This window comes from Eulemur rufifrons, chromosome 8, assembly GCF_041146395.1.
Source record: "Eulemur rufifrons isolate Redbay chromosome 8, OSU_ERuf_1, whole genome shotgun sequence".
NCBI classification, from domain to species: Eukaryota; Metazoa; Chordata; class Mammalia; order Primates; family Lemuridae; genus Eulemur; species Eulemur rufifrons.
This window is the reverse complement of record NC_090990.1, coordinates 107,453,955-107,468,958: the sequence shown is the minus strand read 5'-3', so window position 1 is coordinate 107,468,958 and position 15,004 is coordinate 107,453,955. Positions and strand designations below refer to the sequence as shown.

The following is a 15,004-nucleotide window of genomic DNA, read 5'->3' as shown; positions in this document are numbered from 1 at the left end:
TGGACTGTGTGCACACTGTCTACCCTTCAGTTAATTACGTCTGTGCCATATATATGAGGTATTGATATGTATCATTCTCACATGCTTACTCAGGTTATGTAGACATATTCTTGCTGATATTCCGTATCCTCAAAAGAAAGTATTGGTGGGAACTTTGTTTAAAGCTTTAAACACAACTTCTGATTATTGACTTTTCTTTGAAACTAACTGTTTTACTTCTAAGTTGAGGGAGTGGAAGCACAGGGACTGTGGGGAAGGTGGGAGAAGGAGAGTGGGAAAGAGCAGATGGCTTAAGTCTTTTCATTGCAAAGTCACTGAACGGTGATATGGTCGTCCTTCCTAAAACAGACAAACCTTCCCTTTGGAGATGAAACATATACTGCTTGTCCTTCTTAAGTAACACATTTTCAGAGTTCTCTTCAGCCTTGCATACCAAGAACACAGTGAAAAGTTTTATTTGAAGTGAGAACAAATATCCTTTTCTTAGAAATGACTCTAGGATCCCCTGAGGTTCTCCTTAGATGAGCTGCTGATACACTGATTGACTCTTCGTGTTGGAAAATTTCCTCTCTGAACAGGCCTTACTCACACAGTTAACTTTCTAAGGTCTTCCCTGGAATCTGGGAGGCTTTAAATACGCCAATGTTGGCAATCCAAACTCTGTATTTTAAGAAGAGGTTCGGAGAAGAGAACGGTGCATGGTGTTTATTAGCTGTTAATCTGTTGGAAGTAGGAATAGAAGACATCTCCACATAGTCACTCTGTATTAATGTTGAATACAGTACATGAAACTATTTGTGGAGAGAAAGAGCCCAAGCAATTAGGGAGTTCAGAATAATAAGGGGATAGGCAGATAAAGCCACGCTGAGCCTTGGTGAATTGAAGAAATAGATAAGCCAGGCTTAGGTCTTACTTCTTTGTTTTGGAATGTTGGCCATCCACCAGAACATCTTAGGATTCCTTTTAATGGCACAGGAGGCTCACTGCAAATGGCAATATCTTTATTGTTCCACCTCCTATTCCATTCCTTCCAGGAACATGCCCCAATGATGAGGACAAACTATTAGCTCAAGGACAAAGAATACTCCCTTCTTTGTTCAAAATAAGGTGCTAGAAGATTATAAAGTTGCAATAATACACTACCAATAGTTTATTTATTGAATAAATAGAAAATGAACTTTATACTCTGTCTTGGTCCATTTTGTGCTGCTATAACAGAATACCACAGACTAGGAAATTTATAAACAATAAAAGTTTATTTGGCCCACAGTTCTGGAGTCTGGGAAGTCCATGAACATGGCACTGGAACCTGGCAAGGGCCCTTGTGCTGCATCAGTCCGTAAGGGAAGGCAAATGGGCAAGAGAGGGCAAGAGCAAGTGAGAAGGTGGCTGAACTCACCCTTGTATCAGGAACCCATTCCCATGCTAATTAGTCAATTCTTGGCCATTCATGAGGGTGGTACCCTCATGACCTAATCACCTCTTAAAGGTCCCATCTCTTAACACTATTGCATTAGGGATTAAATTTGCAACACATGAACTTTGAGGGACACATTTAAAACATAGCAGTTTCATTTTCATAACAGGCAAAAAGGCTGTGACAAAGATATTATGATTTTATTTAAGCATCCAATTCTATATAGCCTAATGAACATTTATCCACTTATCCGAATCTAAAATCCAATGAAAAAACTGTATATAGCCTGAACTTTTGTACCGCCGTAATGAGCTAAAAAACAAAAAAATAAAATAAAATATATCAAAAAAAAAATAAATGTCATTGTCTAAAAAAAAAAAAGACTGAATTATAGAATCATAGATTTACATTTTGGGAAGGATCTTGGATGTCATCTTCTCTACCTCTATCCTGGATGGCTATCCAGCCTCTATTGGTGTAGTTTGCCAGGAAGATATTCAGCTTTTTGATAGGTGTGTTTCTGACATTAGGCTGAAATTTCTGATATAACTTTCACCCTCTGGTTCCATTATCAAGAGGTAAATAGTGAGAGTGCTAGACATTTCCCACAAGTAGTCCAACTGCCACATTCCCATCCAAGAGACCTTCTTTAGCTTAAGAACATAAAGTACAACGTGCTACATATGAACACACCCATGGCCCATCCAGGGGTCTGTCATGACAAGGATCATTTTGGTGGTGGAACTCGGGGGAGGGGTTGTGACTCCCCAAAGTTAATAGCTAAGGCCACACCTGCCTAACCACACCTTACTAATCCACTGTGGATCTATCTCCCACAGAGTCATCTTATGTAGGATACAATATAAATTATCCTATAGTATATATGATCCTGTAGGATAATATAGACCTCATAAATTTATATTACTCAATCTATTTATGTATTCAGCATGTATCTCTTTTTAGAAAAATTAATCCTATTTGTCTACCATATGCCACATCTTTTATTTGTACTCAAACCCTATTAAGCTTCATTGGATACCTCTAACTGTTAGAAAGTACTAGTTCTATATATCAGGATTTGGTGTAGTGTCACAGCAAGATTAGACAATTCATCTCTCTCCACAACTAGCATGTATGCACCTCAAGAGCTTTGGATCTCATGTTTTTCTATGCCCCATTGCCTCGCATAGTGCTGGTTACATGGTAAGATCTCAATTGATATGCACGAATTAATAAGTAGAGGAATGAATGTTTTATTACTGAGTCATTATTTCATAAACTGTTTAACCAGCATTTATTTTCTAAGCCTAAAACTTAGGAAAGCAACATGGTATAAAACAAAGTCTCTGAAGACAGAAGAAATCCTCTAGTATTGGAGATTTGGGAATTGTTTCTATAGCTGATTGTGATTGTTCCTTTATTGACTTCGGTCTCAGAGAGGTTTCAGTTTTCCCTTGGTTTCTTCTGTTCCAGTCATGGAATTTCTGACCTTCAGCAGAGTCTGAGTCCCCTAGCAGAGGCCAGTCATTTCTATACCCCATCTTCTCTTACAAGAGTTTTTGCCAACTACCCATTAACATCCTCAGTCACTTGGATGTCTATTCAAAGTTTATCCTGTGCTACACATTGTTTACTTATTCATCACCATTTTACCCTAGTTTTGTAAAATTTTATCTCCAGGTTTTTAAAAATGAATTCATTGTCCAACATGAAAAAAGCAGTCTTAGGTAACCACATGCCATTAACGTGTTCCACATGGTGGGCCTCTCAGGGTCTGCTGCACACCGCTGATGTCATCTCTGAGGTTTCCAATCAGAAATGGTCAAGTTGGCAAGTGTCCCCCTCTTACTTACTTTTCCCTGTTAGCTCCACTGACAGCAAAGCCCATATCCAAACCCCCTTTGTTCAGTGCTTTGGCTATAATCACCTCCCTGGTTTCCAGACCTCTTCTTTTCAGACTTTTCAGTCTGCTCATTGGCCAAACCAACAGAATATGCTGAAGAGGAGGGGAGAATGGAAAGAGAGAAAGCAAGCCAAGGAGTTCTTTTGCAAATTGATGGTGCCTTGAGATAAACTGACTTGGAAAAATAGCCAGACTGTAAAGAAATATCCTTCCAACCTTCTCATTCCAAAAAAAAAAAAAAAGATAGTAGGATCATTCCTTTGAAGTTCAGCAAATATTTGATAATCACAACAATTATAAAAACATTCATGACCCTGTTAGGTAGCACATCAACGTATACTACTACTTTTCATTTGTCTTGAGATAGGGAGTGGGATTTTTTGTTCGTTTGTTTCTTCTGTTTGTTTTCCCTTTAGTTCTGACTTTCCTAATTTCGAGTCTTCCCCATACTATCTGATGGTGATAATGGTAACAAAGGGAACATATGCTATGGGTTGATCAGGCTACTGGTCATCTCTCAGTAGAAGACAGTCAAGAGCTAAGGGAAGCCTACTGAGACAGGGGTCTTAAAGTCATAAGGGAGTTATGCAACCCGGAAAAGAAAAATATGTGCTAAGTTCAGGAGATATAAAGGCAAAAAAGACACAGGGTCTTTACCCTTTAGGAGTGTGTTGTTTAACAAAAAGAGAAGATATAAATGACTAGTACTGAGCTATGCAATAAATGCTACACTGGACATATATATGCCAAGATGCCATGGAGCATTGAACAAGAAGTACTTAATATACCTGGAAAATTCAAGGAAGATTCCACAGAAGGCCAGTTGTTTAATCTTATATTAAATGGTACTCAGCAGTTTTCCATGTAGACAAGAGACAGAAAGGGGTTTTCTAAGTAGAGTTAAAGGTATGTGCAAAGACTTGGAGGTATGGAAGAGAAGTCATGTTTTAGGAACTAAAAATAGTTCAGGGTGACTGGAGCTTGGGGGACAAGATGGGAAGGGTAGACACCATGGACATTTACTCCATGTTAGGTGCTTAGATTTTATCCCATGGGTGGTGCTGTGCTTCTGATCTCCATTCTTTTCCCTTCCTGTTCTATTATTTGAAAAAAACAGAGAACCAGAATATAGCGTTCCTTCAGATCTAATTACCACAGCCCAACATTCTTAGACTGTCCTTGCTTCACTGAGGTAATTTCAAACTTTCCACACTTCCTTCTCTTTTTTTTTTTTTTTTTGAGATAGAGTCTCGCTCTGTTGCCCAGGCTAGAGTGCCGTGGCATCAGCCTAGCTCACAGCAACCTCAAACTCCTGGGCTCAAGTGATCCTTCTGCCTCAGCCTCCCAAGTAGCTGGGACTATGGGCATGCACCACCATGCCCGGCTAATTTTTTCTATATATATTTTTTTTAGCTGTTCAAATCATTTCTTTCTATTTTTAGTAGAGACGGGGTCTTGCTCTTGCTCAGACTGGCCGTCCACTTCCTTCTCTTTACTGGACCTGAAATCAAATTATTCAGATCAAACTATCCATATTACTCAGGACATTTGATGTCTGGGGATATTCTAAAAGAATATCCAAAGCTCTGAAAATTGACTAAAAACCAAACCATCATTCAGGGTATCATAAGTGTATCCACATGATGAAGTAGCTATAACTGATGTGCCTTACAATGGCTTGGAAGAACAGGTGCTAACGGATAGATGCTTGGAGCTGAGTTAAAATTGTTCCTCACCCAGTGATTCTCAACTTGGGAATCCTGTCCTCCCTTGGAGTCTGAATTGGTAGTAAATAATGGCAGTCCATAAGGAGTTTTCACAGCCTCAAAAATATAATAAAAACCCATGATAACATAAAGTAGGTGAACTAAAATATTGTGTTCCTTTGCATTTGACTGAAATGATCTAAATTTAATTTGGTGATACTAAAATCACATGAGGGATGGATTAGCATACGCTCTGGATCTAGATTATCTGGGTTCAAATTGCAACCCCGCTGCTAATTAATGCAACCTTGGCCAAGTTATATAACCCTTTCCTGCCTGAGTCTCTCTAAATGTAACATGGAGGGGGTAATGATAATACTTCCTCCTAACTGTTACTTAATAAATGCAGATTGATTAAAGACAAAATATGTCAAAACAAGAGAAAGAGATAATGAAAGTTTGAGAACCATTGATTTAACTTTAGCAAAAGAAATCCAACTGTCCTGCTCAGGTTGTGACCTGTAATAGGAGAATGCATTTTTACTTCACTGGAATTCAAAGCTTTGTTAGCCCTTTGGCTCTGGATTAAATGTGGAGGAAGCTGTATGGTACCTAATTCCATTTTTCATTCTCTCCCCAAAGAACCAAAAATGTGTCCTTCAAGCCCCTGAAGGCCTCATTATCTTGCAGATATTAGAGATTCAAGTATGTTAGCCATTAAAAAGACATCGCTCTGTTCGATGACACCATTCCTGGGCAAGAGCCATAGATAACAAAACAATTGCCAACTTTCCCTGGCAAAGCTACATGGCCAAGAGGACAATGGTGGAAAAGGTTCATGAGGGGAGGGAGAACAAATAACAAGGCAAAAAAAAAAAATGTTAAGTACTGGCTAAAAGACCACAAGCCAGGGGACATGATAAACAGCTATCGCCTGGATGAACAGGAGGAGTCCAGCTGCATGTTGCTGCCAGACTCCAGCACAGGGCCAGCCACCTCCAACTGGAGAAGCAGCAGCGCCTGTGAGGGAGTCCAACACTGATCGCTTCCATAGATCTGCAAAAGAGCAGAAGCCACCCATGCCAGGGATAACAAAAGGGTATGCAAAATCTACAGGGGCCGGTAGGTTTGCCAGGAAAGAGCAGGATGAGATTGACTAGAAAAATACAGCCAACGGCTCTAGGGAGACCAAATGAAAATATAGAAATTGAAAGTGAGGAAGATACTTGGGATGTCATGCTGGTTGAAAAAAGTCAAGTGGTTGGCTCATTGGCTCTAAGCTTCCTGCGTGAGACTTCAGGAGCGATGGGAAGTCAGAGACGGACCATGGCACGGTTTCTACAGATTGGCAAGCTATGCCCAACAGAAGGGAGTTAAATCATTCCCTAGGTGCTGTCATTGGCTGGATTTACAAATTCTGAAAGCCAGTACCTCACCGTATTCAGTTTTACCATCAATAAAATGGGAGATACTGTGCTGACACCATCAACTTAGAGGTAAAAATGGACAAGTTGAACTACTATATGAAATAATTATTACTATTAAGTGTATACTTATGATTTAAGTGGCTAGAAATAAATATATGAGGTTACACTGTATGAAATTGTTGGTATTTTGCCATCTTTGACCTATAAATATAGTAATTTTCTATGTTTAGCTTAATAGATAAACGTATAGACAAGATTAGAGTTATTTGGTTACGATAGAGAACTCTGCTAACATTTTAACTGAGAGCCATCCTACACCCTTTCTCCTTCCACTCCTGAGGAAAAGTTGTTTCAGGTTTCAACAAAGGTGGACTGGCCCTGGGGTTAATTTCTGGCTTTTCCTTGTCCCTTCTTTTCCTTCTGTTAACATCAGGCGCTTTGATTTCTCATCTCATGCTCCTCTTTCTACTGGGTGTTGTGAAGAGGAGCTTGGCCTGTAGCAGGGGGCTCCTGTTTCTGCCCAAGAGAGATTATTCTTTGCTCTGTAAACATGGCCTTGGGACAGCAGCTGCTTCAGCGGGGGTCACAGGAAAATTCCTTACTCCCAAATATTTTCCCCACAGCCATTAGAGAGTAATTCCTTCCCTTGAGTTAAGTATTAACCTCATTAAACATCCTCTTTCAGCAAGCAAATATATCCATTCCTGTAATGCAGTGAATGGCTCCATTTTTAGATCGCCATCCCCTGAAACATTACGTAAAGGGACACTAGGCACCGAGAAGGACTGACGCCAGCCACATTCCCAGCACACAGCACTGCTGGCGGGACATACTCTGAGAATGAGCTCAGACTCAAATTTCCTCTTGCACCTCATCCTGCAGGTCCAATTGTTTCTTCAGTGAAGGGCAACCCATTAAAACTACTTATCCGCATAAACCAGCTTCCCCATGTTACAGGGCCTGCCACCAGCTCCTTTCTTACGGTTCCTGAGTTATGGAATTAGAGTGTCCTTTCTCAGGCCTCCAGTGAGGGACTCCATAGAGAAAAACATCCCCTTCTAAAAGGCTGCACCAATTTCCTGGGCCACTGAAGGGCCACTCTACCTGGTGCCAACAAAAGTGGCTTCTGGGGCACCATGCCATCTGGAAATGTCACATGGAACAGTCCTTCTTGGAGTTGTTGTAGATGCAATGTAGCTGGGAGTAAGAGTAAAACTCAAGGTCAAAGACAGGATGAAGGGCACTGACAGAGGAGAATCCAAAGTCTCTTACTCTATGGCGCCTTTAAGACAAGTTCATAGAACCCCTCACTCCCCAGACAGATCATAATTTTAATCCTCTCCTTTTTATGTATGTGTTTGCTTTGGAAGAAGTCCGTAGAAATTACATGAAATTTCCCAAGCTAACTTGGGCTTTCTGTAAGATCTGGCAGCCACCCCTAACAGAGACAAGGCTTTCACATCAGATGTGGGCTTAGAGACCCACAGAGTCCTCTTTCCTTACACTTCTTTGGCTCTCCCTTCAATGTGTAGGGCCATGGCATTGTCACACTCCCTCTAGCTGAGCACAGTGGGCCCTCCAGGCATGTGGGTGGATGCACCTCCCAAGGCTGCTTCTCGACAATGAGGCTCAGTGCAAAGACTTGCATCTCTTTGGCTTCATGACCCTTAGTACAGGCTCCCCGCTGGGATGACCACCCCCAAAGGCATAATTTTACCACTCAGTTTACTACTGGGTGACCTTTCTCCAACCTTGTTCTGCTTTAACTCAGCCTCTGGGAAGCCCTTCTTTCCTGAAGCTCACAGACACTAAAAATCGCTGGGTGTCCCTCTCCAGGGAGCCAGGCTGCATAGGTGTGCTCCCACTACCCAAAGCCAGATCAGATGGTCTCAAGGGCATGTGTGTCTAATCTACAGTTGGGCCAAGTCAGTGTCTTACAGCAGTAATCTGTCTCAGACTTGAATCAAAATCGGTGTTAGTCTTTCAAACTAAGCCTATTTAAAGATTCACCCATCCTTCCTGATGTGGTATCCAAAACTAGCTCCCCACTGCTGTTCTACCTGATTTGCCCCTGGTTGAGATAAGGCTTTCTCACTCTAGAGTTTCTGGTTTTTAATTTCTCTGCCACTCATCAACACTGTTTACTGTTTCGTAAGTAAAGAAACAACTGTTATTTTATTCTGTATACCTGGCACTGTAAGGGAAAAAAAATCTAACAATAGAAACCTGGAAAAAATACAGTCCCAGTCTTCCAGGGACTTGCTTCTAGCAGGGGGCAGGGCCCAAGAACACAGACCACAAGACAGAAAAAAAAAAAAAAAAAAACCCTCAAGCTGAGGGAAGCTGTTTTTCCCCAGGGACAGAAGAAAGAAATCTCCCAAAGGTAACTGGATATTGTGTCCTGGGGCCAGCCTTGATTATTGGTGAACATATATTGACCCCCACCAAAAACTGGATTTGGGACACACAATTTCTGAGAAATCTAGAAATAGCAATGACTTAGAATAAGCACAGTTTCCCACCCATTGCAGAGACAATGCCTGGAAGCAAAATCTATCAGTGTCTTCATGCCAGGAGAAATGGACATCAATTACTCTTCCCCACAACATGAACACACACATACACCCACTCTCAAGTTCACACATACACACACACACACACACACACACACACACGGGCTCCCAGTGAAGACTGCTAATCAGGGGCATAATTACATGGGAACGGAAAGTAGCAGCTCCAAAAGTAAAGTTTGAAGGGTGGAGACCTTCCCACACCTCTCCTCTGTCACATTCTAAAGAAGCAGGGAGAACTACATCAGGCTCTGATGATGGTGACACCACAGGTCTGAAAGATGGACTCACTGGGGCTCCTATTAGAGTCCTAGACAATTCAATGGAAACCACCTCTTGTCTTCATCCAAGCTCAGAATCAATTCTGAGGAAGACACAGAAGCCTAATGTAATGGAGACCAAAATCCCAATGTCACGGGTTGTTAAAGTTTTCTGGAGACTATGGCATAGGTGAGAAGACTGAATGAGCTGGGCAGAACTCCCCTAGAACAAGCCGACTCTCCCAGACTACAGGCCTCCTCTGCTAGGCTTAACACAGCATGCAAAGAAGCCTGGAATGTATGCTCTGCAGGCAAGCAGTTCCTGTCAGGTTCCTCCTCCCAGACTCAGCAATCAGATCAGTCACTCTGGTTCCCATCAAGAGGAAGGAGAAAGGGATGGGGCTCGGAGCCAGGAGTACTTCACAGATATCTCTCTACACTGACATGTGGAGAATGGGAAGCTAATGTTCTCAGCCACAGGTCCCTCAAGCATTCTTCTCTACATACACTTCAGAGGACACAGCCATCAGCCGGTGGCACACTCCGATGGCACTGAGTGTGAGAGGCTTACAAGACTCACATGAGTCATTCGAGGAGAGTACAGTGGGTGGCTGTGTCCTCTCCCTCTTTCCTTCCTCACTCCTCCCTTCCTGAGCCTCTGGATCACACTGGGATGGATTGAGATCGACAAACCTGAACGTGTTTTGGTTTGAGGTTTGGCAAACTCTGTAACTCCAAAGTATTCCACAAATGTTTTGTGTTCTGCAAAACCAAAAAACATTGGCCAAGCACTTTCCCCCCTAATTTTTAAGCCCATGTGTTTTTAAAGGAAATGCAATCCGTATGTTTTGGGTACATTTATATGCAACTCATCAAACCATGTTCTTCTGCATAAGCCACTTGATGTCTCAGATGAGTGAGGAAGATCTTAGATGTAAAAGAACTCTGTTAGCACAGAAGAGGTGCTGACTGGAAAGTGGTAAACTGGGTCCTGATGCTGGCACAGAACCACCTGTTCCCAGAAGATTTGCAAATAATTCTTTATATCCTCATCCATCAATCTTTCCCATGTGCAAAAGGGCATTAATAATTCTTGCCCACATCAGATCCTGTGGGCAACTAGTGAAAATTAAAGTGTGATTATCAGGCAATTTTGAGATTTTTAAAGAGAAAAAATACAAGAGCCCCTGTACTTTCCCTAACAAGTTTATTTCAATCCAGCTTCCCAGAGCACTGGAGGATAAAAATGCTTTCTACCTTTAATAATTCATCCATGCTCTGTTGTGAGACATGGAACTTCAATGTCGTTATATCACAGTTTCACCTGCTAGGGGACTTCAGCCTGGCTTCTTGTCCTCTGCTAGGGAATCCCTTGTTTACAGGGCATAGAAAGTGAATGATGAAGTCATGGGGATTAGTCTGCAAAGGCAGGCTGAGAATATACAGGTTGTTTTATTTGGAAAGGCAAAGATTCTATATGACTCAGTAGTGTTTATAAGTAGATGAAGGGCTTTAGAGGAAGCGGTCTGTTCTCAATATCGGTTGAAGATAAAATATGTCAAGAGTAAACTGTTAGAATACAAAATGCACAGGCTTTGAAGTCAGGCAGACTTGGGTTTTAATCCCTGCTCCAGCTTTACTGTGTGATAGTAGGAGAGATGCTTAACCTCTCTGAGCCTCAGTTTCCTCATTTGTAAAATGCAGCTTGTTTTGAAGATTATAGAGAGCATAAGCAAAGGGTCCAGAACACAGTAAGTGTTCAATCACAGTTAACTGATGTAATTACTAGTAGCACTTAGAGTAGCCTGTAGGTTTTGATGGGGCATAATGAAAAATTCCCACGCTATCAAAACAAATAAATAAATAAAAGCATTGAAATGGGCTAATGAGGATCCATAGTTCTGCTTTCCCGGAGCCCTTATGAAGAAGAGCAGCCTACTAGGAAGGACAGACAAATAACTGTCTGCCCTGAGCAGTAAGAAAGACATTCATCAGCCTTCAGGCCAGTAAAGGCCAGGGCCAAATGATATGCTAAGGTCCTGTGTAGCCTGACGAGGAGACAGGAGGACCTCAGCACTTGAACTGAGATGTCATCACAACTTCCTAACCAGTGGTAAATCCTTCAAGATGTAGTGGTCTTCTCAAGGTTAAAGCGTGGCTCCAACTCCTATGGCATAGATATAATGCCGGTCAACACAGCTTATCTCTCCCAATTTTCTGTTCTAAGTCATGCCTCTGCATCTCCATTCTCGTACAACTCAGTCACATTCATGAGCACAGACTATGCTTTGTAGACCTAGGGCCTCTTTGATGTTGCACAAACACGCCTGGCACCTGTCTGTCTTTGCACTTGCTGTCTCCTCTGCCTGGAGTACATACTTGGAAGCTTCCTTTGTATCATTCATGGCATCTTATCAGAGAGATTATCCCTGTTCACCCTATAAAAGTGGCTCCCACTTTCACCCTCCCTCTTAACCTGATTTATTTTTCTTCTTAGCATTTATCAATAATTGACTTATATATTTCTTGATATCTATGCAATATTAGACAACAAATGGTCAAAGTACATCCAGATAGCAATTTCCAAGGACAGTGTGCTTGTTAGTAGAAAAGTACTTATTAAGCAATCAAATTTAACCTTAGAAAAAGTGACCAAAAACTCTGAAAAACATAGACTCCAATGGGAGAAAAAAGCAAAGAAAATAAAACAATATTTCAAGTGCCAATAAGAAAACAAACAAATACTAAATGCTACTGGAGATACAGAAGGAAGGTAAAAGAAAGAAGTAATTGAATAACTAAGGTCACAGGTTTGGCCCCTGTGGACAGACTGTTGTGTCCAGAGCAGAAATTCTTAACTTTTTTGACCTTTTTGAAAATATGAAGAAAGCAATAGATCTCTCCCCAGAAAAACATGCACCTGCTCATCCACACACAATTTTACTTATAATATCTGGGAGCTCACCGAGCCCCTGAAATCCATCCATGGGTTCCAAGCTAAAGATCTTAATGTCCTCACCACACATGGCCTACCTTCAGAAATAGCCTATCATAAACATCCTGCCCCAAGGAATCACCACCAAGGAAGGTCTAGTGGTTTCTTTATGAAAGGCCAGCTTCTCCTTTTTACTTGCTACTTTCTTGTCACTAACACGGTCCTCAGTAAGCCCAGATTGCAGAGCCTACAAAAGGAGGCAATATGAAATAGCTCACAGTCACAGTCTGACCTGAACATGGAATATAAGCTAATGGAAAAGAAGACGATGACCCATCTGAAACAGAAGGAATAAATATTCATTCTTCATTGGCTAAATTTTAAAAATAAGGGCCTTTGTCCCTTTTAAACAAAGAATCATGGAACAGGAAAACATTTGACTCGAAGTCCATATGTCTGAGTTCTAGTGTGCTCCACAACTAAATAATAGTTGCTTGACTTAAAACATATTGCTCCATTTGTTATCTGCAAACTGGAAGTTTAAGTGAATTTTACTTTACTCAAGAGATGTGACCTTAAAAAATTCTAAGGTAAATAAAATTTTATAGAAATCTAAATGTATTTTAAATATACAATGTGTTTAATAAAGGAGTGATTCCTAAATCATTTCATGAAGAAAATTATTACCATGACTGATTTTTAGCATAAATCTGTATTCTAATATAATGCATTACACATTCCATGAAGTGGTTCTAAACAAAAGTTTTTGGTTTATTCAAAAACCCTTGCAAAGAGAATACCAAAAATAACTCCAGACAATCTGTCATTCAGATGTAAATAGCTGCCCCCAAATTATGAAAAAATATCTGACCATTCAATGGTTTTTGCAAAGCCTGTGCACTTCGTGAGACAGACATTTCATATTTGCTGATTCAATATTGTCTACAGAAGATGAAAATTTCTGACTGAATAACCTTAGATACAGCTGGTTTCCCTAGCAATTTCAATTCTCTCCTAGATTTCTATGAATAACAGATTTTAATTTTATATAGGAAAAGTGAGATCAAATTTAGAGAGAAGAAAGAAGAATTATCAACCAGAAAAACAACAGAAGGCCATTTACAGCAGGAGTAAATAGTCCTACAAATGTCCGCAATTCCTAAGAGTTCCACTCTACCACAACCTAGTTCATCAAGAAGTGTTCTATAAACTCTCTTTACTAAAGCAGGAAACATCTGATGTATTTTGGAACTATTTCCTAGGAGAAAAATGGTTAAATTTTTTTTCATAAAGCTTTAGTTTTTTGGGGGGGTTTTTTTGGAGACAGAGTGTCACTCTGTTGCCCAGGCTAGGCACAGTGGCATCATCATTGTTCACTGCAACCTCAAACTCCTGGGCTCAAGCAATCTACTGCCTCAGCCTTCCGAGTAGCTGGGACTACAGGCATGTGCCACCATGCCTGGATAATTTTTTCTGTATATATTTTTAGTTGTCCAGCTAATTTCTTTCTATTTTTAGTAGAGACAGGGTCTCGCTGTTGCTCAGTCTGGAGCTTTAGTTCTTAATGTTAGTAATTTTCTGAAAAATTGTATTTGTCCATAACTCCTTGTTTCCTGATAATGCAAAACATATGAGATATCACTGCAGGTGTTATAGCTACCTATAAGTGCTTATCAGAAAAAGATAGCAATCTTTCGATGATAATAAGTTACCATAGAATTTGTTTTAAGTGACTGAATTACCAAGTATGATATAGGGAGGAAAACAGCATGAGGAATTTGATCTGGTGATTTAGATTGTGTTAACAAAGAATTTGGAAAATTCAGCCTTTGGGGCAGGCAGCTTTTTGATTCTTGGATCAGGTATACTTTTCTCTTTGAGTAAGTCAACATAGTGGCAGAACATGCAGGTGTCTTCCAAAAATCAGGAGCCAGGAGCCACCAATAGAATGTGGGGAAAGTAATGTCACATAGAAAAGAAATGTCAGCTTCCTCAATTATTCTTACCTGTTTCTCCCAGAATCTCTGAATCCTTTAGCAAAGGGGTTTCGGTCAATTTTTAATCTGGTGATCTAGAAACAAACAAATAAGTATGAATTGTTTTTATATTAACTGATTTCTTTTATTATTACTCCTAGAAAATTAACAAAAAATCACTCTGTTAAGCACACAATCACTTATAAAGAATTGAGTTTCAACAAAAACTTAATCTACCAATAGATGTTTTTTCTCATTCTAATTTTTAAGGAAATTACTAAACTATGAAATATTAATTTTCCCAGTTTTATTATACAATACACTTTTATTGCTTTTGAACTAAAAGCATTCAATAAAAGGTTTCCAAGTTAGCAATCATTTAGTAGTATTTGTGCAGTTACTACAGAAAGCAAGGATAGAAATATATGATGACATATTTTAATTATGCCAAGATTAGGTTTTATAGCAAAGACAAAGTCACTAAAATGTTTTATGACTGTAATTTTCTAAATTTCTTATATTTTCACATAAAAACAGCAAAGAAGCCTAGTTACTCTTAATTATATTGATACTGGAAAACATATAAATATAATATTAATGTGATATTACAACTAATATTACAACTAATATTTCAAAATCCTAATAACTGGGCTTAAAAAAATAAATTGCTTCCAATGAAACCAGACATTGCATTAATAAAATTATATAGATGCATTTACGTTTTACTTTGTTCAGATAATTTCCAAGAAAAGTATTTTAGTAATACTTGCTAATATTAATTGTAAGCTATCTTATTATTAATTGCTTATA

At 39.8% G+C, this 15,004-nt stretch overlaps 1 protein-coding gene across 2 annotated transcripts in view; it reads right to left on the bottom strand.

Moving 5' to 3' along the window:
• Positions 1 to 15,004, bottom strand: part of TBX15 (T-box transcription factor 15) — a 108,855-nt gene that overhangs the window by 15,395 nt on the left and 78,456 nt on the right. For both annotated transcript variants that reach the window (XM_069478901.1, XM_069478900.1), the window contains exon 6: positions 14,225 to 14,289. In XM_069478901.1, coding sequence (XP_069335002.1) covers positions 14,225 to 14,289 — 65 coding nt within the window. The remainder of the gene's footprint in view (positions 1 to 14,224; positions 14,290 to 15,004) is intronic.